Raw genomic sequence first — 16,821 nt, forward strand, 5'->3', positions numbered from 1 at the left:
CTATTATGATTATTATAAGTTACTATTATGACTGGAGTATTTGAATACTATCGTTACTGACTTTCTAATTTATAGAACATTAATGAAAAACTATCGTGCAGATTTTAATTATTCAGAATGTATGCTACTACTGTATGTACTATTTATGTACCAATAACTGAACTGAAAATTATATTCCCAAAATAAGGTAAAATGCAGGCTTCATAAAAGCTGGAATAACATAACTGAAAAATTAATCTGTTAAAAGAGAAAAATCATCATTGAGTACATTGACCGAAATATTGTAAATCTGGTTGTGGTAGATTTTGAACATAGTCACACAAGGCCAGTTAGAGAAACAGCTTCACATATTCAGGTTCTAAAATATTTCAGCAGTCAACGAACAAACAGTCACAGGCATTTACCCACAGCAAGAAGAATGCAAGGCGCACCAAGGGAAGTGTTCAAATATTTGTAAACCATAAAAAAGCAGATTTCCAAACTTACAATTTAAAAGCAATACTTTAGACAGAGCATGATCCACCGGGAGTCCCAAACAGATGGTAGCATTTAATCTGCTGACCGTGCCTTTCAAGAGGAGGGAAGTAATAGGGATTCCTCATAAACCGGAAATGGAAACAGATTATCCTCCAACTAAATCAATGTCTCAGGAATGCAGCATATCTCAAAAACAAGTCCCTACGCGTTTCACACATCTAGTACTTCATCAGGGAAGTTGAAGAAACGCACCACAGAATATATATATATATATATATATATATATCATAACAATTTGATTGGTCAAAAGACCCATTATGATCTATTCCAAATAAATACATTAGAAAGTGCATTGAACATATTACAAAAATACAAGAGACAATGTGTTCTTTTCTGTTTTTGGAGCTCCAACTTGACTCTCTGCTTTGGCAACCCAACCATCGTGTACAGTATATGGAAGGTATAAAGAAACTGAAGAGCTGGGTTATCAAGTGCAAAAATATCTATCTGTAGGATGAGGCAATGATGAGATTTATTTGCAACAGATCTTTAAAAGACGTGCAAAATAAATGTTTACTTCAGTATTAGGTAATACCTTTTTATTTGGACTAACAGTTGATATTTTAGGACAAGCGTTCGAGAGTGTAGATATGATTGATTATCACATAATACTGAAGTCCTCATTTATTTAGCCATATTATTATTATCATTTATTTGTGAAGCACCAACATATTCCGCAGCACGATATAATGGGGTCAGAAATTGTGTCCAAAAGAGGGAATGTAATGGCGATAAACTGCATTCCAAAAACTGGAGGCTGGGGCACTAAAAAAAACTACTTTATTAAGTCAACATACGAACAGACAAGAATCCTGGGAGGAAACTCTGACGCGTTTTGCACTTTGTCGATATAATGGGGTACAGAGTTATGTATATTACAAAACATAAACAGTTACATACAGGTGAGGACAAACATACACAAACAGATACAGAGAGGTAATGAGGGTCCTGCTCATAAGAGCTTACACTCCAGAAGGAATGAGGGACAATACGAGTGCTCATAGTAGACAAGTTGTGGCTCAGGTTAGAATAAGGCCCAGTCTGACAGCTGAAGCCAATAAGGTTTTTTTTTGGGGGGGGGGAATGGGGGGAGAGTTACATAGGGTGTACATTGGTCCAGCCACATAGCTAGTCTCAATATGGTGGAAGGGAGAGGGTATAGCAACTGAACTAAGGACGCAATTATAGTGGCATGGCACCGACAAAATAAATTAATGTTGTCCAATGAGAGCACACATAGCGCGGGCGGCGAAGGCGTAAAAGACATTTGAAATTGTTCTTGCCGTATGATGGCTGCGTCACGTGAGCGGTTTAGCCAATGAGGGTGGTCCGCTCACGTGACATCACGGTCACGCCTCCCTGTCACCTACTGAGGCCTCCAGAATTCAGTGCAGGTTTCGCAGGCGTGCGTGATGTCACGCTGTCACACGGTCGAGCACACCGGCAATATAATCGCGGCTTAACACGGCTACTTCTATTTAACTAAAAAGACATGAAAGTCTGAATTTATCATTGGTTGTGACGCAATATGCATAGAAATGTAAATAGTTTCTTTAGCTATCTAGCCCAATTGTTTCTTTTAAACAAGGCTGTTTAACAATTGATAGTAAAATTTTATTCTGCTCTATCATGTAACAGCCACATACTATACATCAGTCAACTGGAAACTTGTACAGGTAAATGGCGGATGAGGTTTCATACAGATAAATGTAAGGTTATGCATTTGGGAAGCAAGAATAAACAGGTGACTTACAAATGGAATGGGGATAATATGGGGGAATCCTTGATGGAGAAGGATTTAGGAGTGCTTGTAGACAGCAGGCTTAGCAATAGTGCCCAAAGTCATGCAGTAGCTGCAAAGGCAAACAAGATCTTATCTTGCTTTTAATGGGCAATTGATGGAAAGGAAATAAACATAAGTATGCCCCTTTATAAAGCATTGGTAAGACACACTTTGAATAGTGAGTACAATTTTGGGCACCACTCCGTAGAAAAGACATTATGGAACTAGAGAGAGTGCAGCGCAGAGTCACCAAATTAATAAAGGGGAGGGACAATCTAACTTAGGAGGAGAGGCTAGCTAAATTAGATTTATTTACATTGATAAGAGGCAATATGATAACTATATACAAATATATTCGGGGACAGTACAAGGAGCTTTCAAAAGAACTATGTATCCCAGTAACAGTATGAAGGAATCGGGGTCATCCCTTAAGGTTGGAGGAAAGGAGATTTCACCAGCAACAAAGGAAAGGATTCTTTACAGTAAGGGCAGTTAAAATGTGGAATTCATTACCCATGGAGACTGTGATGGCAGATACAATAGATGTGTTAAAAAAAAGATTGGACATCTTTTTAGAAAGGAAAGGTATTCAAGGATATACGAAATAAGTAAACATGAGAAGGATGTTGGTCCAAGGAGTAATCTGCCAATTCTTAGAGACAGGAAGGAATTTATTTTCCCCTTATGGGATATCTTTGGATGAAATGTCACTGTTTTTTTTTTGTTTGCCTTCCTCTGTATCAATAAGTAAGTATAGATATAGGATAAAGTATCTGTTGTCTAAATTTAGCATAGGTTGAACTTGATGGACGTATGTCTTTTTTCAACCTCATCTACTATGTAACTATGCTGAATATATCCAAACTACATGGAACTAACTCATAACATGTGCCATCAGAGAAGAATTAAAGCGGAAACGTTATTAAACTGCAAAAGTGCCAATTCGGGGGAACCATCACATGGAAAATCCAATTGTGTGACCAACCCGTGATAAAAATATTGAGGGACGTAAATATAAAGTGCATTAATGTTTGGTCCTGCCAATCTCTGTATATGGAATAAGGACTAGAATTATTGAGGACCCATTCATGGGATATGTGCTGGCAAAAGAGGAGGGGAGGGAGGTCATTGTAACTGCCCTGTAGAAGGGTTCACTGCTAGAGTGGGCAGGGCTCAAAAAGGTGATGCTGTTTCAGAAGGGGAAATGACTTTGTACTGTATGTGGTTGCTATAGGAACAAAAATGCCTATTGCATTAGAATACATTAAAAATGTCTTTACATTTTTTTTAATGCTACAAGTATTTTCTCATAGTACAGAACTGATTTATTAAAACATTTTTTTTTAAAAAGACACATGTAGGATATTGCTTGAACTACAGCTTTAAAGCTGAAATATTTTTTTGAATTTGAGAATAACTTTATCATTTTCCCTTTAATATTCCCCACAAATACACCACTGTATATGTGTTTGTGTGTACATCTACATATGTTTTTGCACATGAAGTTACAATGGGATTGTGAGTAAATGATTGATGATGGTTAAAATGTGACTCCTTACATTCTCAAGTAATGTTTGTTTTTGATAAGGGAAGAACCCGAGGTTTTGCTCCCTTTCATTTTCAATAAAACAAATAGTTTTTAGACTCTGTCTATGATTGCATTAAATTGTTGATAGGTTCAAGTCTTCCAACAGATGTCATTTGTTTTCCCTGTATATTTCCTAGATTGTTCGATCATTCCATGGAAGGATTTAAGAATTGGGAGTTCATGACTACTCATTGCTGGGGAGAAAAAGCCATAGGAGATTGGGTCCTGGAAATTTATGACACTCCATCCCAGCTGAGAAACTTCAAGACACCAGGTAAGGATTTTTCCAAGCACAATATTGTCACGCCATCATACATGTAAAGTATTGTAAAAAAGAAACAATCATTTTCATATTATTTTTTTTTACATCCAGTTATGTTTGGATATATTGTTGTTAACATTATATATCTATATCTATATAGATATATATATAGATATATATATCTATATATATCCTGCAGGATTGATCAAAATGCAAAGGTAATGTGCATATAATATTGTGAATTCTCACTGCATACGATATTGTTGTGAGAAATTGGAAGTAACCTCACCTAGTAGGGTTTTAAGCTACATAACTAGTTTAAGAGGTCAAATCAGAACATTTATTACAAGAATTTAGAACATCTGTTCCATATATTTTCATTAGTGGGTTTCAATGTGAACAACTGCTCTTGGCTGTATTCAGTATTATAATGAAATTAGCTACAGTGGATTTGGACTGTGGGCTACAAGTTTGAGCTTTGTCACTTATATATACTTATATATACTGTACTGAGAAATCAATATATTTGTATAGTGGTAGGATCAAGATTTTTATACAGACATGGGAAGCTGACATTTTTATTCTTTTGGATTCATTTATTTAATTTACATTATTGGAAATTACATAATTGATTGAGTTTCATTAACCCTATCTCTGATTCCGATTAGGGGTTTGAACTCTTTTATTTAAACTAAATACATATTGTAAGGGAATGTATAAAAGAATAGAAGGTGGGCACTTCTGACATAGTAGTAAGGAACTAAACGCAATTTCCAAAAAAGTGAGGTTTATTCACATCGAACAAACATACATCTCTCTCAAATAAACTCTGATGCGTTTCATACCACACCGGGTACTTTGTCAAAGTAACCCAGTTGGTACAAAACGCGTCAGAGTTTTTTTTGGAAATGTGTGTTTGTCCGATATGAATAAACCTCACTTTTTTGGAGACTGCGTTTAGTTCCTTACCAGCAGGTTAGCCTTCTATTCTTTTTTACTTTCACTTCGTATCCCGGCTGGATCATGCCACGGGTTCAAAGGCAATCAGCTGCTGTTCTTCCTAATGTGAGTACTCTCTATTTTGGGCTTCTTTAGCCCCATTGTGGTATACTAGGGATAGTTGGGGATTGCGGGGCAGGGGAGCACTTTCTCACCGGGCAGTTAAATTTGCGGGGAGCGCTCTGGTTGGGACAGCTACCCCCTCCCTGCTATATTCACCCCCTACCCGGTTACATAGCCACACATGCATTGGATTATATGCTCAATTTATATGCTCATTTTTCATCACAACATTGCCTCAAACCATTATAGTTCTTTATTTGAACATTGATAGAATCTTTTTGTCTGATTATTCTTAGGAGCATCAGTTCTGGGGTTTATTCCCTAATTTATCATTACATATAGTAAGGGGACTGTCGCAGAGGGATATGACAGGAGACTTGCATTGAGAATAGCAAATGCAGGCTTTTATTTCACCAAAGTTAAACAAAATAGATTGGCTTTTTCTCAGCCAAGGTACAGCAGAACAAAGTCCAGTAGAACACAGTACAGAAGATTAAAGTCTATTAGAGAAAATAGTTCAGAGCAAGCAAGTTAAAGCACAGACCGAATGGCTGTGTCTGCCTGCAGACCAGCAATATAAAGTACAGACTTTTCTTAGGCCAAAGTTCAGCTTCCCTAGCGTATGAAATAGCATAAACATCTATATACAGTTAGGTCCGGAAATAATTGGACACTGATACAAGTTTTGTTATTTCGGCTGTGTACAAAAATAAATTCAAGTTACAGTTAAATAATGAATATGGGCTTAAAGTGCAGTCTATCAGCTTTAATTTGAGGGTATTCACATCCAAATTAGAGGAAGGGTTTAGGAATTACATCTCTTCAATATGTAGCCCGCCCTTTATCAAGGGACCAAAAGTAATTGAACAATTTACTCAAAAGCTGTTTCCTAGACAGGTGTGGGCTATTCCTTTGTTATTTAATTATCAATTAAGCAGATAAAAGGTCTGGAGTTGATTCCAGGTGTGGCATTCGCATTTGGAAGCTGTTGCTGTGAACTCACAACATGCGGTCAAAGGAGCTCTCAATGCAAGTGAAACAGGAAATCCCTAGGTTACAAAAAAAAAGAAACTCCATCAGAGAGATAGCAGGAACATTACGAGTGGCCAAATCAACAGTTTGGTACATTCTGAGAAAAAAAGAACGCACTGGTGAGCTCTGCAACACAAAAAGGCCTGGACGTCCACGGAAGACAACAGTGGTGGATGATCGTAAGATCCTTTCCATGGTAAAGAAAAACCCCTTCACAACATCCAGCCAAGTGAAGAACACTCTCCAGGAGGTAGGCATATCATTATCCAAGTCTACCATAAAGAGAAGACTTCACAAGAGTAAATACAGAGGGTTCACCACAAGGTGCAAACCATTCATAAGCCTCAAGACTAGAAAGGCCAGATTAGACTTTGCCAAATATATCTAATAAAGCCAGCCCAGTTCTGGAACAGCTTTCTTTGGACAGATGAAAGTAAGATCAACCTGTACCAGAATGATGGGAAGAAAAAAGTATGGAGAAGGCTTGGAACGGCTCATGATCCGAAGCATACCGCATCATCTGTAAAACACGGTTAAGGCAGTGTTATGGCATGGGCATGCATGGCTTACAATGGCACTGGGTCACTAATGTTTATTGATGATGTGACAGAAGACAGAAGCAGCCGGTTGAATTCTGAAGTGTATAGGGATATATTGTCTGCTCAGATTCAGCAAAATTCAGCGAAGTTGATTGGACGGTGCTTCACTTTACAGATGGACAATGATCCAAAACATACTGCGAAAGCAACCCAGGAGTTTTTTTAAGGCAAAGAAGTGGAATATTCTGCAATGGCCAAGTCAATCACCTGATCTCAACCCGATCGAGCATGCATTTCACTTGCTGAAGATAAAACTTAAGGCAGAAAGACCCACGAACAAACAACAACTGAAGACAGCTGCAGTAAAGGTCTTGCAAAGCATCACAAAGGAGGAAGCCCAGTGTTTGGTGATGTCCATGCGTTCCAGACTTCAAGCAGTCATTGCCTTCAAAGGATTCTCGACAAAGTATTATAAATGAACATTTTATTTATGATTGTGTTAATTTGTCCAATTACATTTGAGCCCCTGAAATAAGGGGACTGTGTATGAAAATGGTTGCAGTTCCTAAATGTTTCATACAATATTTTTGTTCAACCCCTTGAATTAAAGCTGAAAGTCTGCACTTCTATTTCATCTCGGTTGTTTAATTTCAAATCCATTGTGGTGGTGTACCGAGCCAAAATTATGAAAATTGTGTCAGCGTCAATATATTTATATAGTGGTAGGATCAAGATTTTTATACAGACATGGGAAGTTGACATTTTTATTCTTTTGGATTCATTTATTTAATTTACATTATTGGAAATTACATAATTGATAGAGTTTCATTAATCCTATCTCTGATTCCGATTAGGGTTTGAACTCATTTATTTAAACTAAATACATATTTTAAGGGAAGGTATAAAAGAATAGAAGGCGGGCACTGCTAACATAGTAGTAAGGAACTAAATGCAGTCTCCAAAAAAGTGTGGTTTATTCACATCGAACAAACATACATCTCTCTCAAATAAACTCTGATACGTTTCATACCACACAGGGTACTTTGTCAAAGTACCCTAGTTGGTACGAAACGCATCAGAGTGTTTTTGGAGATGTGTGTTTGTCCAATATGTGTGTATTATAAATGAACATTTTATTTATGATTGTGTTAATTTGTTCAATTACATTTGAGCCCCTGAAATAAGGGGACTATGTATGAAAATGTTTGCAATTCCTAAATGTTTCATACAATATTTTTGTTCAACCCCTTGAATTAAAGCTGAAAGTCTGCACTTCTATTGCATCTTGGTTGTTTAATTTCAAATCCATTGTGGTGGCGTACAGAGCCAAAATTATGAAAATTGTGTCAGTGTCCAATTATTTCCGGACCTAACTGAAGTTACTGGGTGTCCCTGTGCATCTGGGACATGTACATATGGACTGCACACGCTGGTGCCCCTAGGATTAAAGGATCCGCACATGTGGTCTGTACACAGACCAGGGAGAGAGAGAGCACTTCCCTTTCCTGTCTTGTAAACCCTACACTCAAATGGGCCCCTGTCTTACTTCAGGCAGGAATTAACCTTTGCATGGCTGACACCCAACAGCTACAGCTCTTGGTAACACTCTTGCCTCTTTTTTAGTAATTTGTTTAGGTTTATGGCTGTATTGCTCTGGTTAATAATATGTTTATTAAAACAAATGAACAAATGTATATCACTGTATAGAGTCCAGAATAGGTGCACTCATGGTACTGTAGATATATTTGCACAGGTGCACAACAGCAATAGTCCTCCAACTTCAGGGAACCGCGGATACCAGAAAAAGAAAGCGGGGGCACTCAGGTGGCCTTCAATACAAAAAAGTTTAATGAACAGGGATCGACGTTTCGGTCCACACAAGGACCTCTGTCATACTTCCTCACAAACCCTCATACTTCCTCCCAAACGTGGCCCTACTACCTCCTTCCACATTACTGTTGGAAGTACCATCATTCACCCAGTAGCCCAAGCACGCTGCTTAGGTGTCACACTCGACTCCTCTCTCACATTCTCCTCTCACATTTAAAATGTTTCTAAAACTTGTCGCTTTTTCCTCCGCAATATAACAAAGATACGCCCTTTCCTCTGTTGCTTGACTGCTAAAACTCTGACTCAGGCCCTCATTCGCTCCCGTCTTGATTACTGTAACCTCCTGCTGTCCGGCCTTCCTGCCTCTCACCTGTGTCCACTACAATCTATCCTAAACGCTGCTGCCAGAATCACTCTACTCTTTCCTAATTCTGTCTCCGCGTCTCCCCTCCTGAAATCCCTCTCCTGGCTTCCGCATCTCACACTCAATTCGCCTCCTCACTTTTAAAGCTTTATACTCTTCTGCTCCTCCTTACAGCTCAGCCCTAATTTCTCGCTATGCACCATCCCGACTCTTGTGTTCTTCTCAAGGATGTTTTCTTTCTACCCCCTTTGTATCTAAAGCCTCTCCCGCCTTAAACCTTTCTCACTGACTCCCCTGCACCTCTGGAATGCCTTTCCTCTCAATACCTGACTAGCACCCTCTCTATCCATCTTTAAGACCCACCTTAAGACACACTTGCTTAAAGAGGCATATGAATACCACTGTGGATTATACTGGACTCATGATACATAAAGCTTGGCCCCCTGCAGACGCACTTACCAGAATTCCCTTTTACTGTCTCTGTATGTTCTCCCTACCTACCAATTAAACTGTAAGCTCCTCGGAGCAGGGACTCCTCTTCCTTAATGTTACTTCTATGTCTGAAGCACTTATACTCATGACCTATTATTTATATTATTTGTTATTTATATGATTACCATGTGTATTACTACTGTGAAGCGCTATGTACATTAATGGCGGTATATAAATTGACATACAATACAAGATACAGTGTACTAATAAACAGTGCTATATATACCCTCCAAGGGTGCCAACAACATACAGGGGAGTATGCCAAATCCTACAGTGCTGTTGCTGAAATATGTCAAACTAGCTGCAAAGGAAACCTAGTGTTGGGAAAGGTAAAGGTAAATACAACCTTTGTAATATATATATATATATATATATATATATATATATATATATACATATATATATATATATTTTTTTTTTTTAAATGTCCATAGCTATAAAAAAAAAAAGACAAAAAAACACATGCAAAACGGAACATGAATAAAGTGAAAGAAAGGCCCTAATAAACATTACAAACATAACGTTGGATATTCAATCTAAATGTAAATATAACACCAGGCAACTAAATAGGACAACACCACAGGTAGCCACGTTGTTATGAAGAACAGATACATAATAGCACAACCTTGATTAACACAATATACATCAGTAACCAGAGCAACACCCTTTTCTGTATGTTCCTGGCAGCCTTGGAGGGTATATATAGCACAGGCTCCCTGCTTCAAACTCAGTGTCATTGTTATTAGAGTCGGTGCCTTTACTCACTGAGCCACTCCTGAGAAATGTTTGTGTGTGTATATATGTATATATGTGTATATATATATATATATATATATATATATATATATATATATATATATATATATATATATATAGTAGATAGTGAAGAACAATAGGCACTCCGTCTGGTTAAATCAATGATGTGGGTGCAAATCCTGTATGGTACAAATAGGCAATACGATACCGTTTGAAGACGAATATCAGAGGCAGCACTCCAGGTAAGTAGTCAAAAGAATATTGTATTAACAAGACATCTTTCCAACGTTTCGGTCCACATGTGGGACCTTTCTCAAGGTGATGTGACAATATTCTTTTGACTACTTACCTGGAGTGCTGCCTCTGATATTCGTCTTCAAACGGTATCGTATTGCCTATATATATATGTATATGTTTAAATATATATATTTAAACTTGATTTATTCTCTCAAAAAACGCAGCATGTATGCTCTGTAGCAACAGGAGTATCCTTACACACCAATATAACTTCTGTTATGCTGTTAAATATAACTTTTCATTAAATTGTTACAGTGGTGGCTGAAGCTCCTCACTGATAGAAATTCTGAACATGTTCTGCATTATAATAACCTCTGAGCCTTCAGCACATAAGTAACATTATATATTCCCAGTATACTTTATATATAATCATCCTTTCATTTTACTGGGCCAGATTTTATCTGATAAAAATAATATTTTCAAAGCGCATTTTGTGCCTCTGGTGGAAACAGGTTTACTTTTGTGTATGTCCAGTTTGGATAACCTTTGGTCTGTTAAAACGAGGTGGTATGAAAGCTGGTATTTTTGTAATGAACTGTGGTATTTTATTCTTGTTTTCTTTTGATTCTGTGATCAGATAAGCCACCCTTAATTGGTATGGTTAAAATGAACATAATGTTTGTTTTTCTTCAAGAATAACAGGGTGTGGAGTATTCTGCACAACGTTTTCTGCACTATGGCAAGGAAACTTGTTTTAGCTGACAATGTGCTATACAGTGGTTTTTAGCATAGATTTTAATTTATCCTGCATCTACAAAGTCAATTTATAGCAGCATTTATTATCCTCTAAAATCATTTATAATAACATTACACTTTTTGATTTACACCAGAAAGAACATTTTCACCTTCACATTCCAAACCAAATTTGGAAGTTATTTTCTAGGCATTAGATTAAGAACATCTTTTGATCTTTATTAACCTAATACACACATAGCTCGCAGCCTGAATGTTTTGCTCAAGTTTCTTTAGTGATGCACTCTGAAATTTCCATTTTTTCTTCAAGTTTGATTCCTTAAAGAGACTGTGCTTACTGGAGGAGACTGTGTTTATCCCCTGAACATTGTGTTTTCTAGAGGAGGCATGTTCCCTCCATGTGAATGAATTCGTGCTTGCCTTCTGGGACAGTACAGTATATGCTCACCTTTTTGAGCATCCTGTCCTCTTTTCAAAGTAGGAGGCAATGTTTGTTTTCTAGTGTGCGGTGCTTTGCCTCTATACAATGTATTTTTTTTTATATATATTGCATGTTTTTTTTTTTTTTTTTTTACAGCAATGGTTATTGTCTTGAAAGCACTTGTTTGTGTTTTAGTTAAAACCATGCTTGTTTCTAGGCCAGGGCAAGCTTGTCTCCAGAATGATACTAGACTTATCTTCTAGGGGAGGACATCATTGGGTTGGGCTGTACTTGTCTCCCATAGGAGACCATGCTTATTTTCTAGATAATACCTTGATAGTCTGCTGGTTTAGGCTGTGTGTTGTGTATTCTGCAGAGGTCTAAAGAGATTTTTCATTAAAGTGTTATAGTGCCGATCAGAGCATTATTCCATGAAAACTCCTGTTGAAGTCATCAAGAGGAGCCTCCATGCACGGGTCGGCACTATCACAGTTTAATGAATATCCCCTGTAAGTCTCTTCTCTAGTAGTTTATACAAGGCTTTGTATTGTGGAGAAGCCAGTTGATCTTCTAGAACATGGGTGCGTAAGATCCCCACCCGGCGCCCCCATGTCTGCACTGCCCTCCTGCTCGTTTCCACCTCCTTACCATGTCTCCGGCGTCAAATAACGCCACAGGGTCACGTGACCCTGTGGCGTTATTTGATGCCGCGTTGCCATGGTGAAGCATCGCCAGAGACAAGGTAAGTGAGTTTATAGAGGCCTCACGCGATCCCCCGGCATTTGATTTAAATGCCTTGGGGAAGAGCGTGGGGTCTCTGCAACTGCCGCGCCCCCCTGAAAAATATCGCGCCCCTCGGTTTACGCTGTTCTAGAAAATGCTTTATTTTGATTTTTCCCTTTGGAAACATTGTTTTCTCTGAATGATGTCTTCATCTCCTTTAGATTATTGTTTTCGTGTTCTGGAGAAGTTAGTCTCTGTATTTGTCTTTCAAAAGCTTGTTGGCATTTTGAAGATTATGTTTGTTTTTCAGGAGGAGATTTGCAGTGGCCTCAAGCACTTAAAGCATTAAACAAACAAACAGAAAACACATAGTTTTTTGTTGGTTACAAGTGAATTGTACTGTACATGTTTCCCAGGAACTAAAAAAACAAAACCAAGCAAACAAAAAAAAATACTTTTGGTTGTCTGATACACATTGTTATTATATTCTTGTCCTCAGGGAAATTGAAAGAATGGTCTTTAGTTCTGTATGGCACATCTATTCAGCCATACTCCCCCAGGAATGACGTCCCTAAAGTGGAACGAGTGCGTTCCAGTCCTGTGGAGGACCAATCAGATGATTACAGCATGGATGACTACACAGGTGAGGCAGTGCTGGATGTATAGAATAATATCCACCTGTAGGGCTGAATAAAGAAATGGCTGACGAACAATGAGGCTAGCAGATTGGTATATAAGTATGTATTTAATGCACAATTGTTGTTCACACGTTATAGAATAACAAACTTAGAATGAGTTACACTGACGATATTTTTCTAAATACAGTACATGATGATCAAGTGCAAGACCAAAAAAACATATTGTTATACACTCACATAGCATAGAAAATATGATTTGTTTTACCTTGAACCCGTAGGTCCTTGTAATGCAGAATGCAGTGATGTGGGATGTGATGGGCCTGGACCTCACCACTGTAGTGACTGTCTACATTTCTATTATAAAGCGAAAAACAACACACGGTAAGAAGTTCAAGTATTTGTCCAAATATACCCAGTCTTCCATTAGTATATAATGTCGGCTAATGCATATTTAACAAAGGCATCTTTCTAATCAGTCAATAGAAAACAGCAGAAAATCTATATTTTGGGGCTGGGAAAGAACATTAAAATCTATAGAATCTTCACCTGTTTTTAAATGAATCATACTCCGTATGTCAGTAGTTGTTTCCAGGATAAGCAACATTGCTATAGATTGGTAACTCCGTGCTCTATCGCTTAGAGATCGGAGCTGGTTGTCTAATTGAAAGGTGACGTTTCAATCCATGATCATCTTGCTAAATAATAGAAAGACGTGCTTATGTTGTTATTGTTGATAGCCCCTCTTTTCTTTTGGTTACCTGGTCCAAAGATATCTGCTCATTATTTTTTGCTTTTCTCAAATTATTTGAAATTTTTATGTTTTGAATATATTACCATGTATTACGTGCTTAATATTAACTGTTTATTATTTATATGTATAATATAATTTCAATGGGGAAATTAAAGCAAACTGTTTGAATTCCTGTGTTCTTCTCAAATACTGAGAAAGGGGATTACAATTTATGTTTATGGTTTAAACAGAAGTTGATATACATTCTGCAGTGCTTATGTATTTCTGATTAATGTTATGCGGGCTTCAAATCTGGCAAATGAGCATTGACTTTTGCACTCAGGAGCCTATTCTAGTAGCTTTGATAACTAACTAATCAACCTTTTGCAGCACTTCCCTTACGATTTGGCACGGTTGCTATTCAGAAAGCTCAGATAACCTGCCAAACTCATATGGGAAGTGCATTTCCCCAAGCGGTCTTGCTCCTGCTCAAACATCGAGTGGGAGCTCAAAAAGAGCTCCAACTTGCATTTTTTTAAAGAAATTACCTTATTCTATTAGCTCTGTTAAGAACATCGGCTCTCACCTAGTAAGCAACTCGCAAATTTCATCTCACCACCCCAAGGGTGGCCAGGTGGTATTTGCAGTAGGACTTAGAAAAAAAAAGTATTTTTACTGCATCGGATTGAAGCCGGCAGTTTCCGGAGCTGATATGCATTAATATCAGCTCCGGAGATTGTGACTGTGGTAAACCATGCCCACAATATATGAGCATGGATTGCCTACTTCCATCCTATGTAATAAAAATATATTTACAGGCAGCTTCATTACCTTAGCGGCTAACCGCTAACGTAATGAAGGGGTTAAATACCAATACCCAGTTTATTGTGGGTAGCGGGATGGGTGAAGGTGTTATTTGGCCATGGTGGGTGTTTAGGCCTTGCAGGAGGGTTGCGGAAGGAGTTAACCCCTTAATTATCTTAGCAGTTACAAAAACATACAGTACAGTAATGGGCAAAATAACTATTATCCAGATCTGGATAATAGCTCATTTGCCCATTAAAAAAATAAAACATTATCCAGCCAGCATAAAGTAAATAAAAGTTCTACTTGCCCCTGCCAGGAAGAAGGCCATCCTCATCACCGTCCTACGTGGGCAGCAACATTACAATCAAAAAAACAATCTAATGGCCAATAGCCCCTTAATCACCTTCGCGGTTAATAACCGCTATAGTAGTTGAGGGGATAGCCCCCCCCCTGCTACCCATCCGGGAAACCTAACCACCCTCCCGGGGCAACTACCCCAACCCCCGCTACCCATTGATTGGCATAGTGTTTAACCATGGCATAATATGGCCATGGTTTGCCACTATAGCAATGAATGGGCAATCTACCAATAAAAAAACAGGCATTGATTAAAATAAATTACATTGTAATACAAAAGAATGCCAATAAACCAATTGTTTGGCACATTGGTACACCATTCCCATATAATATGGGCATGTTTTGCCACTATGGCAATGAATGGGCAAGCTAAAAATAAAACAGGCACAAAATAAAACACATGACATTTAAAGAAAACAAGCATTTCACAATAAAGCCATTGATTGTGACTGTGGTAAACCATGCCCACAATATATGAGCATGGATTGCCACACTAAATGAATGGGCAACCTGCTAAAAAAAACACCCTTAACGTTACCCCTTCACTACTCCCGCAACCTTCACTGCAGGCCTAACCTCCCACCCTGGGGCAATTACCCTCTTCACCCACCCTCTATATCCCCAAGAATCCAGGTACTCAGGTTTAACCCATTCATTGCGTTAGCAGCTAGCCACTAAGGCAATAAAGCTGTTTTTATTTAATTTTAATCACATAGTAATGTAGCAGGGGGACTCCGGAGCAGAGCCACATTCATTTCAGGTCTGGGGACCACTTGTTCCCGAGATACAGACCCTGGTATGGGGTGCCGATATCTCCACAATGTTTCAATCTCCCGCATCACATGACCGGGACATTTAAACTCATAGGAGATACTGGCACCCCATACTGGGGCCTGTATCTTGGGAAGTAGGGGTGCACGGACCTGAAATGAATGCTGTTCTGCTCCGGGGACCCTCTGCTACAATACTCTGTTATTAAAATATTATTACAAATACTATGAATGCCTTTAAGAGCTGTGCAGAGAGTTGCAGCTCTTACAGACAATGAGAAGATCGCACGGGGGAGAACTTACAAAAAGGCTGAGATAAGGTCACTGCTACGCCGAGCGGTATTGGCATGTTCCTACCTCACGGTTTATGACTTGTGGCAATGCTTTCTGATTCTTTCTGAATACCGTGCTAACACAACTGACAAACCGTTCCATGGGAACATGACAAAAAGTTCGAGATGGCAGTGATTTTATTGAAGTACTAGAATAGGCCCTATTGTGTTACATATACAAAAACACTCATAAATCAGTGCTAAACTGGAGCAAAATTTTAAAATATACCGATATTTTACGGTATATTTAATTCAAGTGAGATCTAATTTCTGCATCCAGTGCACCAGTCATACTTCTGACTAAGGCCTTGGCCATGTTTACTGCTTGCTGGCGGAAGCGTGCTGACGCGCCCTCCCGCTCAGCACTGAGCCCCTACAGCTGCAATTAGAGCGGCTTTAGTAGGGGCTCACCTGCGCTTCCGCGCTCTTGCGGAAGCGCAGGTGTTATGGGAATTTTAAATTCCCCGCTTGCCGGCGCGACAGGCTGGTCACGTGAGCGGTTCGCCCAATGAGGGCGAACCAGCTCTGTGATGTCACTGGCCCGCCCCCGGCCAGTGACGCGCCCGCCCCCGGCCCACCCCCTGACGGCTGCTGACAGCGCGTGCGATAAGCAACCGCAGGGCCAGGGAAAGCACCCGCTCAGCTGGCGCAGGGAAAGCTGCTGGCGCCTCAGCACGCCAGCAGGGACCATGGACTTGGCCTAAGAGATGCACCATTTCTTGCTGCTCCCTTTTTGAGCCACTGTATTGCATTATAAACAGGAAACACATTATGAATGCTTAGCTGTCAAGGATAATGCAAGTTACAA

General features: G+C 39.0%; 1 protein-coding gene across 2 annotated transcripts in view; it reads left to right on the plus strand.

The window, feature by feature from the left end:
* Positions 1 to 16,821, plus strand: part of PCSK5 (proprotein convertase subtilisin/kexin type 5) — a 470,036-nt gene that overhangs the window by 311,830 nt on the left and 141,385 nt on the right. For both annotated transcript variants that reach the window (XM_075598528.1, XM_075598537.1), the window contains exons 13-15: positions 4,046 to 4,182; positions 12,879 to 13,022; positions 13,296 to 13,398. In XM_075598528.1, the coding sequence (XP_075454643.1) occupies positions 4,046 to 4,182; positions 12,879 to 13,022; positions 13,296 to 13,398 (384 nt within the window). The remainder of the gene's footprint in view (positions 1 to 4,045; positions 4,183 to 12,878; positions 13,023 to 13,295; positions 13,399 to 16,821) is intronic.

Source organism: Ascaphus truei, chromosome 1 (genome assembly GCF_040206685.1).
Source record: "Ascaphus truei isolate aAscTru1 chromosome 1, aAscTru1.hap1, whole genome shotgun sequence".
In the NCBI taxonomy this organism is placed as follows: domain Eukaryota; kingdom Metazoa; phylum Chordata; class Amphibia; order Anura; family Ascaphidae; genus Ascaphus; species Ascaphus truei.